Source organism: Dermacentor albipictus, chromosome 1 (genome assembly GCF_038994185.2).
Source record: "Dermacentor albipictus isolate Rhodes 1998 colony chromosome 1, USDA_Dalb.pri_finalv2, whole genome shotgun sequence".
Lineage (NCBI taxonomy): Eukaryota > Metazoa > Arthropoda > Arachnida > Ixodida > Ixodidae > Dermacentor > Dermacentor albipictus.
The window spans coordinates 436,478,712-436,500,836 of NC_091821.1; the positions used below are offsets into that span (position 1 = coordinate 436,478,712).

At 41.2% G+C, this 22,125-nt stretch overlaps 1 protein-coding gene across 1 annotated transcript in view; it reads left to right on the forward strand.

Moving 5' to 3' along the window:
• na (sodium leak channel non-selective protein na) overlaps positions 1-22,125 on the forward strand; it is a 76,469-nt gene that overhangs the window by 35,927 nt on the left and 18,417 nt on the right. The window contains exons 22-30 of the mRNA XM_065439766.2: positions 942-1,073; positions 3,784-3,951; positions 5,042-5,146; positions 6,623-6,726; positions 11,275-11,395; positions 18,202-18,300; positions 20,068-20,268; positions 20,640-20,714; positions 21,857-21,976. Coding sequence (XP_065295838.1) covers positions 942-1,073; positions 3,784-3,951; positions 5,042-5,146; positions 6,623-6,726; positions 11,275-11,395; positions 18,202-18,300; positions 20,068-20,268; positions 20,640-20,714; positions 21,857-21,976 — 1,125 coding nt within the window. The remainder of the gene's footprint in view (positions 1-941; positions 1,074-3,783; positions 3,952-5,041; positions 5,147-6,622; positions 6,727-11,274; positions 11,396-18,201; positions 18,301-20,067; positions 20,269-20,639; positions 20,715-21,856; positions 21,977-22,125) is intronic.

Below are 22,125 nucleotides of genomic sequence, written 5' to 3' on the forward strand. Positions count from 1 at the left end.
GGTGTTCAGCAAATTTGCACTTGAGTTTTGGCATTACTTCATGTGCTTCCAACACCACATGTGTTACAAGCAAGATAGCATGAACTTTGGCTTCTACAGCTCGTTAGCCAGCGCATCGAGAAGTTTATTGTAGCTGGATCGAAAAAATGTACGGGGCATGAGTGCTTGTTCACTCCATGAGAGGCGCAGTCTTACAACAGTGTGAAAATCGAACCATTCGCTTGCCCTTGTGTGATTGACGAGAATTGTGCTTTCAACCGCAAAAGTACCATTATGACCAACACCCGAAGGCAAAGGCAACAGTTCGCTTTCTGAATCGCTTTCTGAACTGTTACGATATTGCAGGTGCTATTGCCTCACTTGCGGAAGTGTTGCGCCTTGGCAATTGCCTCTCAAGTATTTTTTTTAATGTGGCACTACCACACTGGAAGATGTGAACAGCCAATTCGGCCATCACAGCGCAGGCATTTCGGTACAAGTTGGTGTCCCGAGAGGCCAAAGCAGCAAAAATACTGTTCCACATGTAAGCCGTGGGACAGGGGGTTCATGGCGGTAAAAGCTGGACTTGTCCAACCTAAATCGGGACGTCTCATCACCTTAGTTTATGCACACACGTCTAAAACATAATTTTCTTATTCTTATCAAAGTGTAGTAATTTCTCGACTCAAAACACCATATCTTTCTACGTTTTTCACTGAAAGAAAAAACAATCTTCATGGTACTGCATTAAACTTTACAACAGCTTAGTATGTTCTAGTGGTTCCTTTGGATGTTTTTATTTTCATCATGACTGAAGTCAAATTTCTTGTTGCCTTGGAAAAAATTTTGCGACAGCTACATTGATGTTTGGAATGAGCAGTGAACTTAAACATGCTGTATCTGCAGTGTTGATTTAATGTTAATGTGCCATGCTGCCTTTTCTTTTCTTTTCTTTTTTTCAGATTGCAGAATATGTTTTCGTGGTAGCAATGAGTATAGAACTGACCCTGAAAACTCTTGCTGATGGATTATTTTTCACACCAAAGGCCCTTATCAAGGATATAGGAGGCATTGGAGACGTTTTCATTTTCATTGTAAGTAGTTAAAATGATGAGTTATCCTGTAGCTTCTTAAATATCATATGTCATACAATATTTCTGTGTATTTTCGAACTGACAAACAACATAGCAGTATATTCTGAAAAATAAAATAAAAGTAAAGAAAGGGAGTGATTAGTGTCTGATATTTCTTTTTGAACTCACTGTGGCGATAGCGTACGGCACACTGCGCATGAATTGTTGACACGATGGATTGGATGATGGTCTTTTACGAGTGGATGTTATATAACCACTTGCTGGATAATAAAGACCATATTTTCTGCCCACATAAAAAATAAGGGGGGAGGTCTGGCAATAGAGTACGGTGCACCATATGCTATCGCCACACCTATGATGACCAAACTTACAACAGGCAGTTGTGCTTGAAGCAGAACAAAGAAGCAGCATTATAAAGGCCCTGTGAGAAGTATTATCTCATCACACAGAAACTAGAAATTGAACTGTAAACAGTAATTTCAAAGGAAATAAAAGAAGTTACAGCCAGCTGGGTAAATTACTTCTTGACATTTCTCCAGATGTTTTTATAGTCACTCATTTACAATATCAGTCAATGTACACAGAATCCTCAATGCCAACTGTTAAGCTGCTCTTCCCACTGCTCCTACATCGTAAACAGATTATCCCAACTTCTGCTGAGGCAATTTGTTTTGCAGCTAGGCTTGTTCACCGTCCCAACTTTTGAGTAAATGTCCAGAGTCCCAACTTGACCCAGTCAGGACAGCCAAATTCCCTGACTTTTTATTTTTGCTACTGAATAACAATCAATAAACCAAATTTCCTTTAAATAATTCCTGGTAGCTCTGTTGCACATTCTTCTTCTTTGTGTTCTGTTACACTGTCATAAACATAACATTGTTCCAGTTGTGTCTAAGGCCCTAACTGTTCACAGTACCTCTTGGTAGCTGTGTACCTATTAGTGCTTATTGGCAGCTGTGTTAGCAAGGCAACTAATGCATCTTTTTTATTTTAAATTGTGACATAGTAGCACTGAAGAATGTGCAGACTGGGCGCTCTTGGCACTGACAAGGTCAGTTGTTACCAGCCCCCCGCAGCCTGACTTTGTCCACTAGAGAGTTGGCAATCTTAAATGCAGCACTTACCAAACGACTTCACTGCAACGTGGATTTGAACATTGGCATCTGGCGTTCAGGTGCAAATGCATACAGTACTACATGCTCATACATTTCTTAATGCATTTTTATTAGTCTAAGAAAATGGGCAGATGCTTAGGTTCCTTACCTGCTTAAATTCAAGAAGACACATTAATTTTATGTGCTTACTGTACTTAGAAGAGCAGGCACGCAAACTTTAAATATGTGCAGACGATGTGTTAAGAAAGGAAGACCAGCTGGTGCAGTTGATTGATTTGCTACTAATGTTTTTCATGCCAGCCATGACTTGCAGCATTCGTTGAATCAGTATTTGTAGTGAAATGCTGTGGCACTTCCTGCCTTAGTGAAAGAAAAAAAAAAATCCATTGTACAGGTGATTGCCTGCATGCCGTTGTGTGCACTGTTCTGTCAGGTCACTGTCAGACTAGCGACAGGCACATCATGTTCTGAGGCATTAGGTACTCTTAACATGTGCAGATAACCTGTCTCGACTGCAGTAATGGTTGTGTGCTGGCCTAAACATTTAGTGGGTGCTTAGTTGAAGCCCCAGTGATTTGTATACAGACTCTCCTTAAGGATGAACATAAAAGGACTCTGGAACTCTGTCTGATAAGAAGTTCAGCTTAATTTAGGTGTACTAGATCACCAGGAAATTAAATAGAAGTTACTAAACCGATGTTGATATTAAGGGCAGTCTATGGTTCTCAATAGTTTGCATCCGAGTTATTTGCTTGTTTATTGCGCAATTAGTTCTACATGGAACAAGGGCATTAATGCAGAAGGGTGGCAGCTGAAGAGTGTGTGTGCTCTTTCCTTGTCTATGCTGCCTGAAAAATTATTACATACTGTACCTGCTTATTTATGGATGGCTGCCTGAGCATATTTGCCACAGACTACAATCCACAATTTTTCATACTGAGCTTTCATAATGGGCTATCTCCCGTAAACGAAAAGTTGATGAAAAATGTAGCAGCGATAGTTATTTGTTCCTTTTTTTCTATATATAGAGCTGCAACTAAGGCTCTAATGCTTTAAAAACATGCAACATAAATGGTAATAAACATAAAAACAACAAAACAAATTTTTAGCCAACTATAAATATAAAGCATTGTGCTGCTGAGACAGTGTATGACAAAACACTTTCATGCATTGCAAAGCAGTTCACATTTGTAAGCTCTATGTCTTCTGTATCTAACATTAAAATATTGAAGCTAGCATAATTGCCTTGTAGGTTAATTGCTCCTCGTCAGTTAATTCTTCTCTCCATTTTTGTGCCACTCCTTTTACTGTGCCACTAAGCATGCTACAGAGTCAACTGTGAGGATAAACTGACTTCACAGTGACCCTTGCAATTACTGTGTTGTTCGTGATGCAGTGACTTAGAGAAATAGAAAGTTTAATTAACTTCAGTGACGAACCTCTAGCCTTCTACTCCATGCTGAGGATGGGGTCTGTGGGAATGGCAGGGACAGGGTAGTTGCTCTAGTGACTCCAGTGTAACAAAGGCCTGGTATGCCACAGAGTTAAGTTTAACTTTCCATTGCTTAAGATGTCTGCCTTTTTCCCTTGTTCAGGTAAGCCTGGTCTTTCTGTGCTGGATGCCCCAACAAGTCCCACCACAGTCAGGCACTCAGCTGTTGTTGCTGCTCCGCTGTGTGCGGCCACTCAGGATCTTCAGCCTTGTGCCTCATATGCGCAAGGTGGTCTGCGAGCTGTGCCGTGGATTTAAGGAAATACTGCTGGTAAATTTGGGTGTTTTTGATTGTGGTTATGAAGAGTGATTGGGATGCATTGAGGTGCACTATAGGTGTGTTGCGCATCAATCTGTTTAATTCAGCTGGCTGATCCCATAGCAAACACCTGGTCTTACATGTTTTTGCTTACAATGCCGTAGCAATTGAATCTATTACCATAGTACTATCTCCGGCACATTCTGACAGCGACACCTAAAAGCATGAAATGTGTTGGCCAGGCCACTGGAAGCAAGCAGGTGCAAAAAGCGCCTTCTCTCTGCTACCTGCATTAAAAAATAGAAATAAACATGCCACATGTTTCATGCAGTAAATTTTGATTTTAATTTTAATTTGTCCACCTTCCAGAATTAAGACACAGTGCTCCCTCCTTGATTTTTCATCATATGGGCCAACAAAATTTGCTCAGAAACAGGTTACATACCAGTGGGTTGAGGATTTTTCTTCTGCCATACAGTGAGAGTAAAACTGATAATAAGGAAGTGGCCAGCCTGATGACATGCTTACAATGACATGATAATGACAACGGCCTAACAGGAAGGATGAACAGATATAGTAAATGGAGTTTCGAGCTCAACTGCTGTCACTGTAACAGTATTGCTTATTAAGCATTTAGCTAGGGGGACACCTCCAGCAATGGACACCTTAGCTGAACCTTAGCTATCCTCCAGCATAGTGGGAACCATCAGTACTCAGTGTTTCCACGTAGTCTTCCTCCCAAGTACTCCAAATTAGGTGCAGCGCAGCTTGCTTAAAAAAAAAAAATTCTGGGGTTTTATGTGCCAAAACTACCATATGATCATGAGACATGCCGCAGTTTAATTTTGGCGATCTCATAAGTGCCAGTGTACTCGGCATAACATGGCCGATGACCAATGGACAATATGTGCAATATGCTTAGAATGCTTAGTTCATGAGCTTATGGCCAACAATGCTGTTACCATGCATGTTAGTACTGTATTTTCTCATTGCAATGCTGTGTGCTTACCATGGTAATCACTTGGTGAGACAAGGAAAATTTCTTACTGTGTGCATTAAATGTGAGTGCAGTTGCTAACTCGAGGCTCTCTATTTCTTACAGGTCTCCATTCTATTAATTGTTCTCATGTTTGTCTTTGCGTGTTATGGCGTGCACCTGTTTGGTGGCCGATTGGCACGCTGCAACGATCCGGATATCAAAACAAGGGTAAGCAACCAATTCCAGAGCTAGCTGCACTTCATAATCATCTTGCCTGCCTGTCTTTTATTCAGTTAATTTATTCTCAGCAACATTACCGTGGACTCTTCATAAATTTTTCAACTGTGAGCTAACCAAAGATGACTTAGCAAAAATAATTCAGTTCGTATGCATATGGTACTACATAATTGTGGCCTGCATAGTGTTGCCTGCAGGTATTACATAAAGATAGTGGTGATTTGTGTTCAGCATTTCTGTGCAGATTCACTGAAGTGGAATTATTTTAATGAGAATAACCATAGCCCCTTCTTGTGGTGAAGTCTCATTACCAGCAGGAGTTGCTTGTTTTCACGTGAGCTCAATTATTGCAATTGTCAAAGCAAATGTTTAGCTCACTGACAGTGCCCCTGCATTAGTAGCATGTCTGGAAAACATTTGGACAGGCTCAGCTTGTCTATAGAAAGATTTAGGCTATTTTAGTAAAACCTGTGAAAAACCAGCCCTGTTACGCACTTCTATTTACTTCATGTATAAAACTTGGTAAATAATTTGGTTGCATTAAGCTACTCAGATGGAAATACCTCTGACATTCGATCAGCACAGGTTAGGGATGTTTATAGTAGTGAAAAGTAAGGCAAGGTTGATAATGTCAGCAGGTCCAGCTGCACCATGATGCTTCCTTCTAGATGTAAGAAGTGCTTGACAAAGATAAATTTACTTGCAACAGTAGTTTTCATTAAGTAGACCGCTTAGGAAGAAAAGAGGAAAGCCAAGGAACACCTGTAACATTAGGTGAAATGTATCATGAAAAGCCAACAAACAAAGACACCAAGGACAACATAGGGGAAATTACTTGTAGTACTTACTAATTGAATTAAAGAAATGATAAATTAACAGTAATGAAAGTAGATGAAAAAACAACTAGCCGCAGGTGGGGAACGATCCCACGTCTTTGCATTGCGCGTGCGATGCTCTAACCAAATGAGCTACCGAGGCACCATTTTCCCATCCACTTTCTTGGGTGTATCTTTTTTCTACTAGAACTAACCTTGGGAGTGTTAGCCAGCGCCACCACTCACAAACCTTGGTGGCGGATGTGGAACATCCTTTTTGCCACAGGCGTCATTACATCGACGACTGAAGGCTAACCACCTTGATAATCTTTGCCAGCATTTCAAGTATGTGCACATTCTTGTGCAGAAAAGCATTATGAAATGCTATGTAGAATGCCGCAGAATTGTCTTACCAGCATACTTTACACTTCTAGAACAGTGTTTCTTGAAGAACAATGTGTAGTTCCATCGAATAGTACTTAGGCTAAGTGAAACAACATTGTCCTCCTCTTCAAGCCCTGATAAACGAGATCTGCAGTAATTGATGACTGGTGATGGTGACCGGTGACTGGTGATGATAAACAGTAAATTAGCATTTGCAGGCAGATTTACTCTGGTAAGCCACCATCCTGCTCTCCATCTTACTTTGCAGAGGGAGTGCGTTGGGTTTTTTATGCGCAAGGTTTTTGTTACCAAAATGAAGCTCCAGCCAGCAGAAAATGACACCTACCCTGTAATCCTGGTGCCTCGTGTTTGGTACGTATTCTGATTCTGCTCACTTTCTATTAAATTGTTTATTTGTGTTTCTCATGACAGCATACAATAAGCCTTCTAATTTGGTGCACAATGAAGAAAAAAGAAATGTTCTGGCAGCTTTATAGTACACGTCACTCTCAATATTGTTTTCAAAATGTTTTGTATCAAGCTATCTTCCTGCTGCGGCACTATTGGTACACTTTTCTTCATTTTTTTACACATATTTTTACAGCAGACAGGTATAATGCACTGAACAGTTTTATTGTGGCGTAGCCAGGCCTAGTACAATGACGAATCTTACATACCTTAGTGTAAAATGTACTTAACTCTATGCAAAATGTTTCATGCTTAGTTTACTGTGCATTGTCAGAGCTCTTTTAATGTTTGCTGTTGGTGCCAAAATATATGGGGCATGTTTTTTGTTAAAAATATTTTCACGAAAATTCTTTTGTAAGCTAATGTAGCAGAGGCTACATTGCTGTCATCTCTGCTAGTGCGTGCAGCAAAACCATCACTCTGTTTCTTTGTATATAGGCTGTGTGCGCGAAGTTCGCACAAATTAAAATTTTTGATCTAACCCAACCTTTTGGCGCTGATAATATGTTACACTGTAGTGCACTGTAGTAAACTAGGTCCTTCAAAAATGCGCACTCTCATTCTGCGCAACTTAACACTAAGGGAAGTTGCAACTGTCCTGTTATATAAGAACTTATCCATTTCTGTTTTGCTACTAAAAGGAACATGCACAGTGAAAAATGTGCAGAATAGAAAAGGAATTGCAGAAAGATAGTGTGCAGCATGTGAGGTATATTTTGTAGTTCTTGCTGCAGTTCTGAAGGCACTGGTTTTTGCAATAGATACTGCCTTCCACTTGCATTTTAATAATGTCCAAGCCACTGAAAGATTGACGAGGTTGTGCACGATTTGCTTGAAAGTTGCTTTACACATGTCAGATGGGTATGATAAACAGTCAGCACATTGAACAGCAATGGCACTGAGTTCATCATGCAAAGCCATGTATAAAAAGTTAAGCGATATCTGTACGACTTTCAGCAGAGGCAGATAATTAACAGCTGTTATGCTGCAGCTGAAGCGACTTGACAACACACAGGCAAATAAATTACGCATATACATTGTGATTTATTTGTGGTTATATATTGGCAAGGCATTCCGCGGCACCAGAATAAATGTGTTGCAATTGTGATGAAATCCACTTTGAGCTGGGAACCTGCCACCCTGATCCGCTGTGAATGTGATGTAAAGGTGGCGTCACCTGGCGGCATATTCCGAACATAGGGCCTGCTCGGTGGGGAGAAGAGCAAGTACCACGGAGCGCAGCACGACATTGCTGCGTGTTGAGAGGGAGGGCAGATTGTGACTGAGGAGGGCTTCCTGTTGCGAACAGTCATAGCGATAGACAGGGTAGGCGCCAAATGCAGCAATAAGAGCTTTTCACTGAAACCACAATAGTTCACTGGCTCCTTGGATGTCAAGTTCTGGTGTACCATTGCCAGAAAAGTTTTTTTCAGTTGTAAAACATTAAATAACTGAAGTTTCTCTCAGGCTGCAGGCAAGCAGCTGAGAGTTAAAAGGCCCCATGTAGTGGCCACACACAGCTAGGTGCTGAGTGCAGTTCTCAGTTCTGCATTGCTTGCTTTGGCTAGGAGGAAATTCAGCTTATTTTTATACTCATGTTCAATCAATATTTCCGGGCTAGATTGCTGGCTGTGCAGAGACAGGTAGAGCAACGAGTTCTGTCAAAGGAGAATTTTTTTTCTGTTACAGCTGCTTTCTGTTTATGAAGTGCAAGCCACAACTTGTTTACCTAACCTGTTATAGACATGCCCGAAAGACAAAGCACATGTAGACAAGGCTGACATATTGCATTGCCATGTACAGCTTGTCACCTGATGTGGTTTTTTGTGAAGCCACCAGCAGTAAACTGAAATTGTTCCCTCCCCTTCATTGCTTCCTCTACCTTCAGGGCTAATCCGAGAAACTTCAACTTCGACAACTTAGGCAGCGCTCTGCTCGCCTTATTTGAGGTGCTCTCCTTAGAAGGCTATACCGATGTCAGAGACATTATTATCGAGCAAGTGAGCCGTGTGAGTCTCGACTGCACAAGGGATTGCAAGGCACAAGCATGACTCCATTCGTGTGATGTCCTCTGGGACACATGCACCGTGTGCACACTGCAACTAAACCGCCATCACTAAACCGACTACAAAGCGACCTGGCTAAGCAACTGCAGCTGTGGCAGAGCATATTGAACAGCCGTGCGACTTGGTCCTTTGTCCACTGCTTTTAACATCGCTTTTGCACACTTGTGTGACATCAGCAAGATGCTACTAATGTGACCTCAACTGGAAAGCCTAGCAGGATGGTTTAATCAAGTCTAATGTTGAAATGAAGTGCCTGTATAAAACCCTTCTATGCACTATTGTGATGCATCGAGGCATGGTGTTTTCATTCTCCATGCTGTCTGAAAGCCAGGATTTATTCATGTTGTTTAATTGAAATACACAGCTGAATATAATGATGCACATCAGAAACGTTAAGCGCAAAAGCAGAACTTTTAGACAGAAAACACAAGAAACACATATCTGACATATGTTTGACTTGACATTGCCCTATGTTGGCAACACCGCAGCAGGTGGTCACTCCATTTTCGTTTAACTCTGTCACAATATGAAACAAATTTTATCCAGTATATTACATCATGGTCATTATGTAACAAGAAATAGGTGCTGGAAGACCAGGAAACAGCACACTGAAAATATTCTGGAAGTGCATTTGTGTGGTTCTTGCTGTAAGAGAACTGGGATACTGTGAGCTCAGGCTGTAGTGTAGAAGAAAAAGAACAGCAACATAAAAATTGGAAATATAAATTGTACATGTCCCACTTCTAAGTAGCACCACAGACCACATCTAAACTCATATATATATACATATTTGTCTTGAGCCCATGCCTACATCTTTTATAATGTTAAAAGCATCTCGGGCAGACCTTAATAAAAATTAGCTTCATTTGCGTTCTTGGTTTTTAAAGAGACTGCAGTTGCTTGAATCCAGTCGGCAGAGGTGCCCATGATTACTTGCAACCAGAAGCAAGGAAAAACAATCTGTGCACCTCTGTACTTCTAAAAGCTGACTAAATCTTGCCACTCGGGACTAACTGCACTCTCTGCAGATGTAGACCAGTGCCCGCACCTTCACACTCTTTGAACTAACATCTTTTGAAAATGTGTTTAGTTATTGTCACATTTTACTTGGCTGCAAAATACTGTGTGCTGCACAGATTGTTTGGAAGGAAAAGCTGTGAGTAGCAGTATCAGCAGTCGACTTATTGCATACTTAAACTGTTCGTTATTTTTCTTGCTGACCACTTATTATCTTATTATGCTGTCCTTGGAAAATTCTCCTTGGAATTCTGCAGTGTTTGCTGCTCCTACGTGCTGTGAAAACAACTTTAATAGACAGTCCCTTCTTGAAAAAATTGTAGTGAATTTGAGCTTTGTGTTCTACATCAGCAATATTTGCAAACAGAATGCAGTGAATTAACCCAAGTCAAAGCATAGGATCATAAGTGTTATGCTAGTAGCTGTAAAATCCTAGCGCTGAAAGGGTGATGACCTGTTAAAACCTTTGCACTGCTAATGAAAAGTTTCTTTTTGGCTCATATATTTTATACTTTGTAATTTTGTCATAGGAGAGCACACTGCAAAAAGTGCCAGACGTAAACTAAGTAACATGAACTTTTTCTCTATTTTAAGGAACCCTTACATGGGGTGCTTTATGAGGAAATAAGCAGCTAATTTGTATATTGACTGCTGAGATAGCTATAGAAGTTGAAACAGAGCAATGGAGAAGTGGACTTTGCAGCTACGAGCAGTTCACAGTAGTGTGAATATTAAAATTGCTGGTAATACATTACTACAGTTGCAGGCTTCAACCAATAGCCTAGAATGTTATTTGTGCAGATAGCCAAAAATGCGATCATGGCTGTTCGTGGCAGCTCACAAGGAATGCCTCACTACGTTTATGAAAAGAGGCACAAAGTAGACAGTTACCTTCCATGATGTAGCTACAGCAATTTGTAGTGCAAGCTCAAGCATTTCCTAATTGATGGTACAGGGACACTTGTCAAATGTGATTATTTGTCTGCCTGCAGCTGTAATTGCATCTCATTTTTTTGCAGGCTGTACGACAGCACATGCGAATTGAGCACGTGCAGGGACTGAAACTTTCCACCACCGCATGTGCTCGCTAGCAGCTATTTATGTGCATTTAAAAGTTCGATCAGCACTTCTTTTTTTTTTACAATGATCAGCAATGTAGTCAACACTGTGCTTCAGACAAAAAACAGGAAAGAAAATTGAGTAGATGGTAGTGGCACAGCTAGAGAGAGCATGGTGCTAGCACTTGTAGTTAATTGCGCTAGTTCACTGCGTGCTTTCTAGGTGAAGAGAGATGGGCCCCCTATCTCTCCAGTGTGCTTATCGTGCCTCTTCTCTTCCCTGACCTGGCTGCTGTCTTCCCTGCCCACAGGGCAAACCCTCGCAGGTTCAACTTTGACAGTATTGGCAATGCTATGCTTGCACTCTTTGAGGTGCTCTCTTTCAAAGGATGGCTAGACATTCGTGACGTTCTGCTACACAGGCTGGGGCCAGTAAGTCTTTGCAGCATGAACACTCACATCCTCATTTGGCACATTCACGCTGATAGTAAAAAAACAAAACAAAAAAAGAGAACATGACAGACAACCAGAGGGAACACAAGAAAAAGACAGGTTGCAGTCTTGTGTCCCAGCCGTTTCTTGTGCAGAAATAAACATACTGTGCGTGGAACGGACGCCACAAAGAATAAGACTGACAGCGGAATGCCACTGCCAACGGTTGGTAGTAGCAATCCATTGTTGCCCATCTTCTTCTCCTGCGCATTCTGCGCACAGCATGTTCACTTATGAAGATCACCAACTAGCCAAATGCCAGGACATTCGAGAATACATTTCTTGTGCTTTGTCTGGTTGCACTGTAAATTTACCTTGCTTTTCTTTTTTGCTATCGATATGTGCAACTTGTCATTCAGTGCATTTTGCCAAGGCATTCATGTTGCTTATAAGTTAAACCTCAATATAATGGACTTCAGCATAACGAAATTCTTGAGATAACGAAGTATTTAACTTTTTGTAGCTTCTTGTCTATAAGAAATTATGTTATTACATAATTCCAATATAACGAAATTTCACTGCCTCCACCAAGGAATACTGGCACACTAAATGAAAACTTCTGCAGATGCAATTGGTCAAATGGTTGAATTACGTGTGTCTGCTTTCAATGCACCTCTCAAACCGCGCGCCACCAAAACGGAACAGCGTGAAATGTTCTAAGATCCTATCTCACCCCTCGCGCTGTGTGCTTTAGATGTGAGTGAAAGGGTGCGAAGGAGAAGCCAAGAAGGATGGTGGCTTGATCAGCACCGACTTCCTGCTTGCGAGCAAAGGGAAAGGAGGGAGGGAAGAGATGCCTCAATGTCCTCCTCGCCTGCCGCTCTCGCCCGCTCCTTGCATGAAGTGGTGGAGGAAGTGCGTATTGAGGCAGTTTAGCAGGAGGTTGGCTACGCATGGTTGCCAGTGTGGCTGAGCACATACGCAGCCTGCGCGCACTCTGTTCTAGAGGTAATCTGCTGCACATGCAAATAGTACTGGGACAGCTGAGTTGGCATGGCTCTGTGCGCTCGCATCCCACACATTTGCTGCTGGCAGTTGCGCAATGTCGAGTTTTGGAGCTGCATTGAAGCGAGAGGCAGACGAAGCATTCACTCCCCACTGCCATGCTTTTCATGATAGCGTTGTTCCACTGTGTGTGACACTATCAGCCGTGGGAGTGGAGTGGGCACAAAGAAGTGACTGCAGCTTCGCTTCGTACCGCTGATAATTATTAAGATATTATTGGACATTCTGTGTCATTCTGTATCATTCAACAGTGAGTTTTCTTCTCATTCAAATTTGCTTTTTTGGATTGCCTAATAATTTGGAAAATTTTGCGGCCACTTCCATGTAAGAAAAAAAACATTGGCGAGTGTACTTATTTGTATACAACACGGAATTTCAGTATAACGAAATTTCTATATATTGAATGAAATTGTTGATCTTGCTGACTTCGTTATATCAAGGTGTAACTGTGGTCATCACTCTGTTTGTCACTTTAAACCAGAACCTGCATTTGCACAGCTTGAACAAATAGAGTTTAGAGCAGATAAACAATTATTAGTTGTATTGTAGATTTCTAAGAACAACCAGAGAAGTGGAAACACATCACCCAATGCTGCAGTTATTGCAATTCTATAGCACTTTTGCCTGAATGGTGAGAAAACTGGCTGCTGCAAGAAGTCATTTGCCATCACCAGCCATATTTTTTATATGTGTTTTCATATTAAATGTTATGACATTGCATAAAAAAGTGTAATTCATGCTGCAATTAAAGTTTTTATTGCAACATGCTGACCAGGCAATTTCAGCCTGGTTCACAATCTCACTTGAAATTTGTTAACCCCTTCTGTGCTTTGGACGAGCCTGGCTAATCCATGCGTTTCTGATAACAAAAGCCAAGGACAAGCGCAGCTCATCAGTTGTACTTTGCACTTGCAAGCTATGCCATGGAAGAGCCCAGTTTTGTCTCAGTGCTTAGTTATGTTTTTGGTAGATGGCAGCACATAATCCATCGAACAACACGAGCAGGAGTGAACCTATTCTTTCTGAGAAAGTATAAAACATGTTGGCAACTGAGGTCTTAAAAAACTATTTGGCCATTTTTGGTCAGAATTCCGGATAGTAGCACGGCACCGGAGGGGTTAATTTCATTACCAACCTGTGCATTGGGTTTGCAACGAGTTGCTTAGCATTCCTGTACAGAACAAAAATTGCAGAATTCTGTTTCTTCATTCATGTGTTCGTACATCATTTTCTTTTCAAAGCTCATCACTGCCCAACACTTGCAATGTAGAAAAGCCTGCTTATGCTCTTCAGCAAAGCTTGGCCCCAATCAAGTGGCAACTGCTGTAGCAAATAAATTTTCACACATAAATTTCTAAGTAGTCATTTGCACTTATGTTATTGTCATTTGCACTTATGCCATTGATCTTTAGTACTGCTGTAAAATGCCATTTGAATAATCTGGACATCTCATTATTTTTTCGTCTCCAACTTTTATTTCATTAAAATATAACTTTTCTGGCTGTTGTGACATTACCAATGGTGGCATGCATTTTGTTAATGCTATAAAAATGTTTTCATTATATTCAACCTTTATGCGTTCTTTTTCCTTTTTATAAGCAAACAATCGAGCTTAAAAAGTAGCACTGAAGTGCATTATCTGAGAAGTTATTGTCTATTTCTCTGCTCCAGTGCTTGTTCTCTTCCTTTTGTGCTAGACATAGTTTAGTTGTTTAACATCACTAACACATCGTTAGCATTCGCATGTGGCTATGACATTGCTGAAGATATGCTCAAGATACACACATATGCAACTGCAGTACGTAGTAGGGTTTGCCTTCATGCTTGCTCAGCAGAATGATAATTTTCATGCTAGCATGAAATGTTGATAGCTTCTTTTATGCTGGCCAATAGAAAACGAGGTAACTGACAGCCAGCTCTGCAAAATCCCACTCGATTGCATCTTATAATAAGTGTAAACGTGACTTCTGTCGGTTTCTTGTTGGTGAAATTTATTGTTTTATTTGCTCTTAGAAGCCACTGCTGATATCATTATGGTGATAATGGCCATTAGTAGTATTATCATTGTTGTCAAACGTTGTTATTAGTATTATTAGAGCTGGTTAATGGCATCTCATTTTCAGTTTACATCTACTTAGGCAAACAAAGGTCCCCATTCCTGGTCTTTAATATACACTATGCTCTGATGTTTGAGACAAAAATGTTAGCTAAGAGACATATTGGCACCTCTGCATACCGTAAGAACTGGGCTGAACCAATTTATAGAAAATGAACCGTAAAGTGATTAGGGCATTCCTTCATATCGCAAGCCATCAATATGCCATTTTCTGTACATTACTTTTCGGGTACAGCACACACAAACTGAGCAGCAACTGTAGCTTCTGACATTCTTGCAGATGAGGCGATACTCTGTACATAGCATGTGTCTTATAACCAAAGTCATGCGTAAACCACACGCAAACAACATGCAATGCTGTTGATGAGCAGCAGTGAACATGACACAGCAAATAACTACCCACTATAGAGATAGAGCCAAAATGAAAATTATGCACCACAGGAGTTGTGAATTAAAGACATCTGGTCCAGGGCAATCATGGCTGTCATTGTATGGGCACTAGCTGAATTCACTAGAGTTCAGGGCCGCTATCTTTCTCGCATTCGAAAAGCCAACATTCAGTTTCACCGCGCATGATTGTCCAGGCCGTGCCAATATTGCAGCTTAGGTAATCGAGGCCAATCACGTGACGTGAAACCGAACATCGGCTTTTCGATTGCATACAAGGTAGCAGCCCAGGTCAACTGTGGATGCTCTTGAGTTGAGTTGAGGGTCATTACGTCAGATGGCTGCTAAAAGCAGTTCTGCAGCACAATGATGCCTTGATGGAGTAAGTTGCTATGCAACGCTCCAAACATGCGACAAATCATCATCATCATTTATTGGACCCTTAAGGACCCTTTACAGGGTATTACATAAGGGGGGGGAGTCATAGATATACATAAGTCAAAGATGTTACATAAAGAATGAATTGAAATAGCGCAGGTTAAGAAATGCAGGAATACAAAATAGGAGTACAGGCAACTTCAAATGCAACAACACTTGGAATGAAAGGAGAGATTGTTCAGTTGTAGTTTCCAAAATGTGAAAGCAACCGCTCTTTAAATTCTTCAGGATCCTGCTCCCTGACAATTGCATCTGGGAGTGCATTCCATTCCTGGATTGCTGTGGGTAAAAATGATTTATTGAAGGCAGCAGTTGATCCATACAGGCGCTGTAAACTGAGTGAATTGAACAGGCGTCGTGACGAACGTGCTGGTGGTAGAAGAAGTGATTCGCGCAGATGTTGAAAATGGTAGTACAGCTTGTGGAATAAGCATAGACGTGCTATCTTGCGTCGATAGACTAATGTGGGTAAATTGAGCGATGACTTAATACTACTGATACTAGTTTTGTAGTCATATTTTGAAGATATGAATCGTGCAGCACGGTTCTGGACCGATTCTATTGCATTGATTAGGTATGCTTGATGTGGACACCAAATCGCGGAAGCGTATTCAAGTTTTGTTCGAACAAAAGTTTCGTATGCCAGTTTACGGACGGAAGGGGGTGACAACGATAATGTTCTTCTGATGAATCCTAGTGTTTTAGAGCTGTCGGCTATCAGTTTCGTGATGTGTTCCGACCAGTTAAGATTGCTAGTGATTAGGATACCGAGGTAGCGATACGTTTGTACTTGCGAGATGTTGACTGTGCGCAATGAGTACTCATGGGTGATGTTAGTGTGCTTGCGGGAAATTTGAATAAATTTGCATTTAGAAATGTTAAGCTGCATCAACCATTTGGTACACCAGTTATCTATTAAGTGCAGGTCATTCTGAAGAAGGGCCTGGTCAGACTCAGTAGAAATTCGACGATACAGGACACAGTCGTCCGCGAAGAGGCGTATGGATGATGAAATACCACAAGGGAGGTCATTAATGTAGATGAGAAAGAGAAGGGGACCAAGGACTGATCCTTGTGGAACTCCAGAAAATACCTTGCTTGAGGCTGAAGAACATCCACCTATAACGGTGTACTGGAGGCGGTCGGTGAGGAAGCATTTAATCCAGGCTAGAATTTGCGGGTGTAGGCTGAGAGAAGAGAGTTTGCAGATTAGTCGTAGATGGGGAACACGATCGAATGCCTTTGAGAAGTCTAAGAATATTACATCAGTTTGAAATAATGAATCTAGGTTTAAATGAAGCTCGGTGGTAAATTCAAAAAGTTGCGTTTCGCAAGAAAGACCAGACCTGAAACCGTGTTGATTGGCGAAAAAGAACCCGTTGTTATCAAGGTGTAGGGCGACTTGGGAATAAATTATATGTTCCATTAGTTTGCACGCAATGCATGTTAAAGCGATGGGACGATAATTTGAAGGATCAGACCGGTTACCACTTTTGAATACTGGAACTACTTTGCTTACCTTCCAGTCATCTGGAAGCGCGCCTTCATTGAGGGATTGCGTAAAGATTATTTGTAGTAAACGACTTGATGGGATTACGGTTGCTTTGAGCACTTTAGCAGATATGTTATCGGGGCCGGGACTGCTTGATAATTTCAACTTTTCGATCAGCTTTGCAATGCCTTCCGCCGTAACTGTAATGGGCAGCATCTGAGAAAATTTGGGATCAAAAAAGTTCGGAATGTTATGATGCGGTTCATGAGTGAATATCGAAGAAAAGTAGGAGTTCATAACATCAGGACGTTCATCAGGCGACACATGCGAACCATCCGGGTTAGAAAGAGATATGTTGTGCGATTGATAGCTAGAAGGGGAAATCAGATTCCAGAATTTTTGTGGATTTTTGCTCATTATGTTAAGTAGATCCTGATGAAAGAATTTCTTTTTGGAGGTCTTCAAGAGGCTTGTATACTCTTTCAGACATTTGAAGTATTTTTCCCACCTGAGGGCTGAACTAGAACGCCTAGCTATGCGAAAAAGACGTTTTTTCTTCCGGGATAGTTTAGTTAGGGCACTACTGAACCAGGGTTTGCCAGCGTCGCCACGAATTCATATGACTGGAACACAGGCTTCAATCAGTGCCAAGAGTTTGCGCTTGAATATTAGCCAGTTTTGGTTGACAGTCCTGGAAGGAGCGAGCTGTTTAAAGGTGTGATAAAGATTCGTGAGTTCAGCGTTCATAGTAGTGAAATCTGCTTTGCTATAATCACGGATAACTTTAGTCGAAGGGTTACGGGGAGGCTTCGATACTGATAGGTTAAATAAAATTATATTGTGATCGCTGAGACCGGGAGCGCTAGACATTGAGTAGACCATTTCTGGGTGCGAAACAAGAACTAGATCAAGGGTGTTGTTGATCCTAGTTGGCGTATTTACTGTCTGAGTAAGGTTATACATAAGTACAAGATCGAGGAATGTTGAGGTTTACCCTGGTGTTCGCATGCAGACACATGGCCACGTTCAAAGCTGCTGACGTTAGTCTGCTGAGCTTTATGCATCCAATAAATGCAGAGATTATGACATACCGTTGCCAACTGCTGTTACATCATCATACATACACAGTGTCTCATGCGATAAACTAGAGACGTTTTTCTGACAAGTGAAAACATTTGCTAAAATTCATGCAAGCTTGCACTTCAATACTATAAGTAGTACTGACATTTTATTTTTGTACTATGATAAAAAATGTAATTAGTTTTATAAATGTAGTGTCAAAGAAATGAAGCTATATTTCTTTTTCAGGTTCATGCCATCTACATTCACATTTTTGTATTTCTTGGCTGTATGATTGGGCTGACACTATTTGTTGGTGTTGTGATTGCAAACTACAGTGAAAACAAGGTGAGACGCCCGTCTAGTGTTTCTCTGGAGGTAGCGATAGCAAGTAGCTATTGAAATACCTCGTACTTTACTCTAGTCAATTGTTTTTTTCAAGAACTTGAATTGCTCCCTTGATCAGTGTGCATGCAACCTAAGGAGATTGTCTCCTGCTTCATTGTTATATCTTCTGGCCTCAGTTGAAATAGCTTTTGCAAGGCCCCTTAAGGTACATAGGCCAAGAATTCCACTGAGGTCATTGCAAATGTTGTAGATGCTAGTAGGTCCAGCGGTCAAACCTCTTCTTCGTTTCTTTAGTACCATTTGCTATTTCTTGCTGCTGTCCTTCAGAGCCTACTGGTATGCAGGCACAAGTGCACACAGGAGATAGCAGCCTGATGAGAGTGCCAACAGAAAACTGATAACCATATAAAAAGTCAATAAACACCGATACCAAAGAGTACCACGACAGTAAGCAACACTGGTTAGCATTCTCAGGGCTAGGTTACATGAATATGTGCTCGATTACCAAGAAAAGCTGTCATCATAGCTTAAATTAGTACAGCACCATGTGCATCATGCAGAAGTTGTGAGTTAGGCTCCCACTGGCTGCAAGTTTCCTTTTCTTCCACCGTCATTTTTTTTTCTCTTTATTGTGAATACGAATAAAAGCTTACGTTTAGTGCTCTTCTGTGTGAGTGATGTGCAGCTCAATTTTCCTTTTAACTGAATTTTTCCTATGCTTGTCTTAGCTTCAGTGTGTGTTGACTTACACGGTCATTCATTTTAAGCAACGCTAAAAAACACATGGGCTAGGGAGAGCACAGGACCAGCACTGATCCTTGTCTGTGTGTTTTTTGGCACTGTTTAAAATAAATGACCTGTACCAACTAGCTCGCACCCAAACGCTTCTAAGACTTATATGATCACTATTCGATTAAAATCAAGCTTCTTTGTGCTCCAAACACTTGTGCATGGAATGCAGAGTGGTTAAAAAGCAGAGGGGGAAAGCTTGGCCATGAAGTGGCTCAGTGGTGTCAGTGCATACAAAAGTCACTGCAGGCCTCTGGTGTTGAGCTTATGATTTACTCCTGCCTATCGCCATCAACATGAATGATGCATGTGAGGCATTTACGAGCGCCATGAACAATAAACTATCTTTCCTTTGTCAGTGCTTACCTGGATAACTTCAGCTGTTGCTATCCGGCTCTGTGGCCTAGGTCACACGTGGTGACTGACACCACACCTCTCAGTAGTCAAAGAAATCAAATTGTCAGGGTTACCATTTCCTAACACAAAGCATCCTTTCACTTGTAACAGGCACTTTGTGGTAGGTAGTTTCCTGTCTCACATTGTTTTAAGTCTCCTCAATGAATAATAGAAAAATTCCTTCACAGATGTATGCCAATCTCACAACTGATACAACAGACAGCCGAAGCTGTATAAGCAAACTCTCACACTCTTCGGACTGAAACACAGCAGCGGTTGCCGCTGCTGCGTTCGAGCGCAGTCTTGGTTGTCTGCACTTAGTGATGGCCCCCATGTAGCTGCTGTTGCTTATAAGAGAGGTTGTGGCTAGCTGTTTTTAGCTGGATAGACAGCTAGCTGCATAATGTTTCGCATAACATCTATTCCCACAGTGTGTTGGATCTGCATAATTTTTTGTCTTTTTGTACAGTGCTGTGGGCCCTCTGCAGTTTTGTGCTTATAGGATGACATGCAACACCTACAAAATTTCTGATTTTTCTTTTTTTGTGTGTCTGCTGCTTCTTTTTCCCTGCTGACGAACAGGGGACGGCACTTCTGACAGTTGACCAACGCCGCTGGTGTGACCTGAAGAAGCGACTCAAGATTGCGCAGCCCCTCCACCTGCCACCGCGTCCAGATCACCACAAGCTGCGCGCCTTCATCTACGACATCACCCAGAATCTGCTTTTCAAAAGAGCCATTGCCATGCTTGTAATGGCCAACAGCAGCCTACTATGCGTCAGCGTGAGTATCTTAGTTTGGCAGGTAAATTTGCCGCTAGTTCTCTTTCAACTCATGAATTAATGCAATCTATGCTAAGCTAATCAACAGTGGCCAAACAAGGCAACCCTTTTCTTAGAGCCAATGTTTCAGCAGAGGGAGTTGCCTTTGTTGAGCTACAGTCACATACATACTTCACCATCGTGTCAGGGAGCCTGGCAGCCATGACACCCTGGCAGTAATGCCTGAGCAAAAGACAAGCGCCCTTGTCAAAATGTTGGCTGAACCCTGAGGCTTCTCTTGTTTGTCCATTGTTGAACAAATCAAGTCTCCATCTTTCTGTGTCTCCCTGGTCTCTTTGTATGTTGAGCTGGTCTCTCTTGTGCTGGTTGCAGTGGAAATCGGATGAACCTCATACAATCCCGCTTGCGACAGTTTCTGCCGGCTTCACAATATTATTTACAGTTGAGGTGAGTAGTTTCTTAGTTTCTGGAAAAAAAGAAAAGAAAGAGCACCTTTAAATTCAAGATGACATTAATTACCTGTTGTTGTAACCTTGGGTATAGTGAAACTTTACTTATACCAGTAATGATAGTGTCAGTCCCAGCTGAATTCCTATGTGTTCTGTGACAAAAATACCCCGACACAGTAGGCATCATCTAAACTAGCAACCTCTGATGTGTTTTTTCTAGTCAGAGACATACCTTGTAGGAGCAACCACGATGCTTAAATTGAAGCTTTGTGTTTTTCAAAGGTTTTAAAAAATGAACAGTGCAGTTCTTATGCATCTGCTAGACCTCAGCTATACTTTGCGCAAGCTTACTGCAGTTTGTGCTTTGTACAGTTCTCCTGCTGTGATCATACATTGGTATGGGGAGATGGCTCGCGCACATTGTTTGTACAAAAGGCACACTTCGTAAACATATTGAATGATAACGAACTGATAAGGAAACAGCATTATTCATAACTATGGGGTCCCAGCAGCAAATAGATGAAAAACACCCATTTGAGTGAAAAGCACAAGGCATCTCTGAGGCACAGTCATATAACCAGCTTCTTCTGTGCTAAGTTATTGATGTGTATACTTTATGCCATCTATTTATGAAATAATAAGCCTTTCTTTCAGTCTTAGGGCTATCCTGCTGGTTTAAAATGAGTGTCTCGATTGACTCTGCTTACAATAAAATGCTCCTAATGTGGTCGGATGTTTTGTTCAGTTCTGATTGGTTAGTGTATGTAGTGAGGGTATACTGTAGCCAGACCCTCAGATATGCAAATTTGCCCCCTGCAGTGTGAAAATTCTAATACTTTCGAGATTTTAGGTCTGAAAGTGCAAAGAAATGTTGCAGGAAAAACAGTAAATTTGAAAAACTTGTTTTTATCTCCAAGTGCCAGGCAGAAACATAAAAATACAATCACTACATTGAATGAAACTCCTTTCTCCAACACAAAAAAAATTAAGCACACATGTACTTCTACAGAAATTTTGTATCAGAACAAAATATAGTTACTCTTAAGCAGCATGAAAAGTATGCTGTGATGCAGTTTAACCAGAAAATATACTCTCACATATGAATTTTGTTGACAAGCTGTGCTTTGATTATCATTGCAGGTTACCATGAAGAACATTGCTTTCACACCCAGGGGATACTGGCAAAGCAGGAGAAATCGATATGATCTGTTCGTCACGTTTCTTGGCGTAATTTGGGTGATAATGCATTTTATGATGATGGTGAGCACACAACTTCAATGCATACATTTATCTGCTCAGTAAATTGATAAGATGGTGATAAAGCTGGTTTTAAGATTCCATGACTTCTTTGCTGATTAATGCTTGAGAGTATTTTGTGTGCTCAGAGCCCTGAAGTTAAGTGTCTTTTG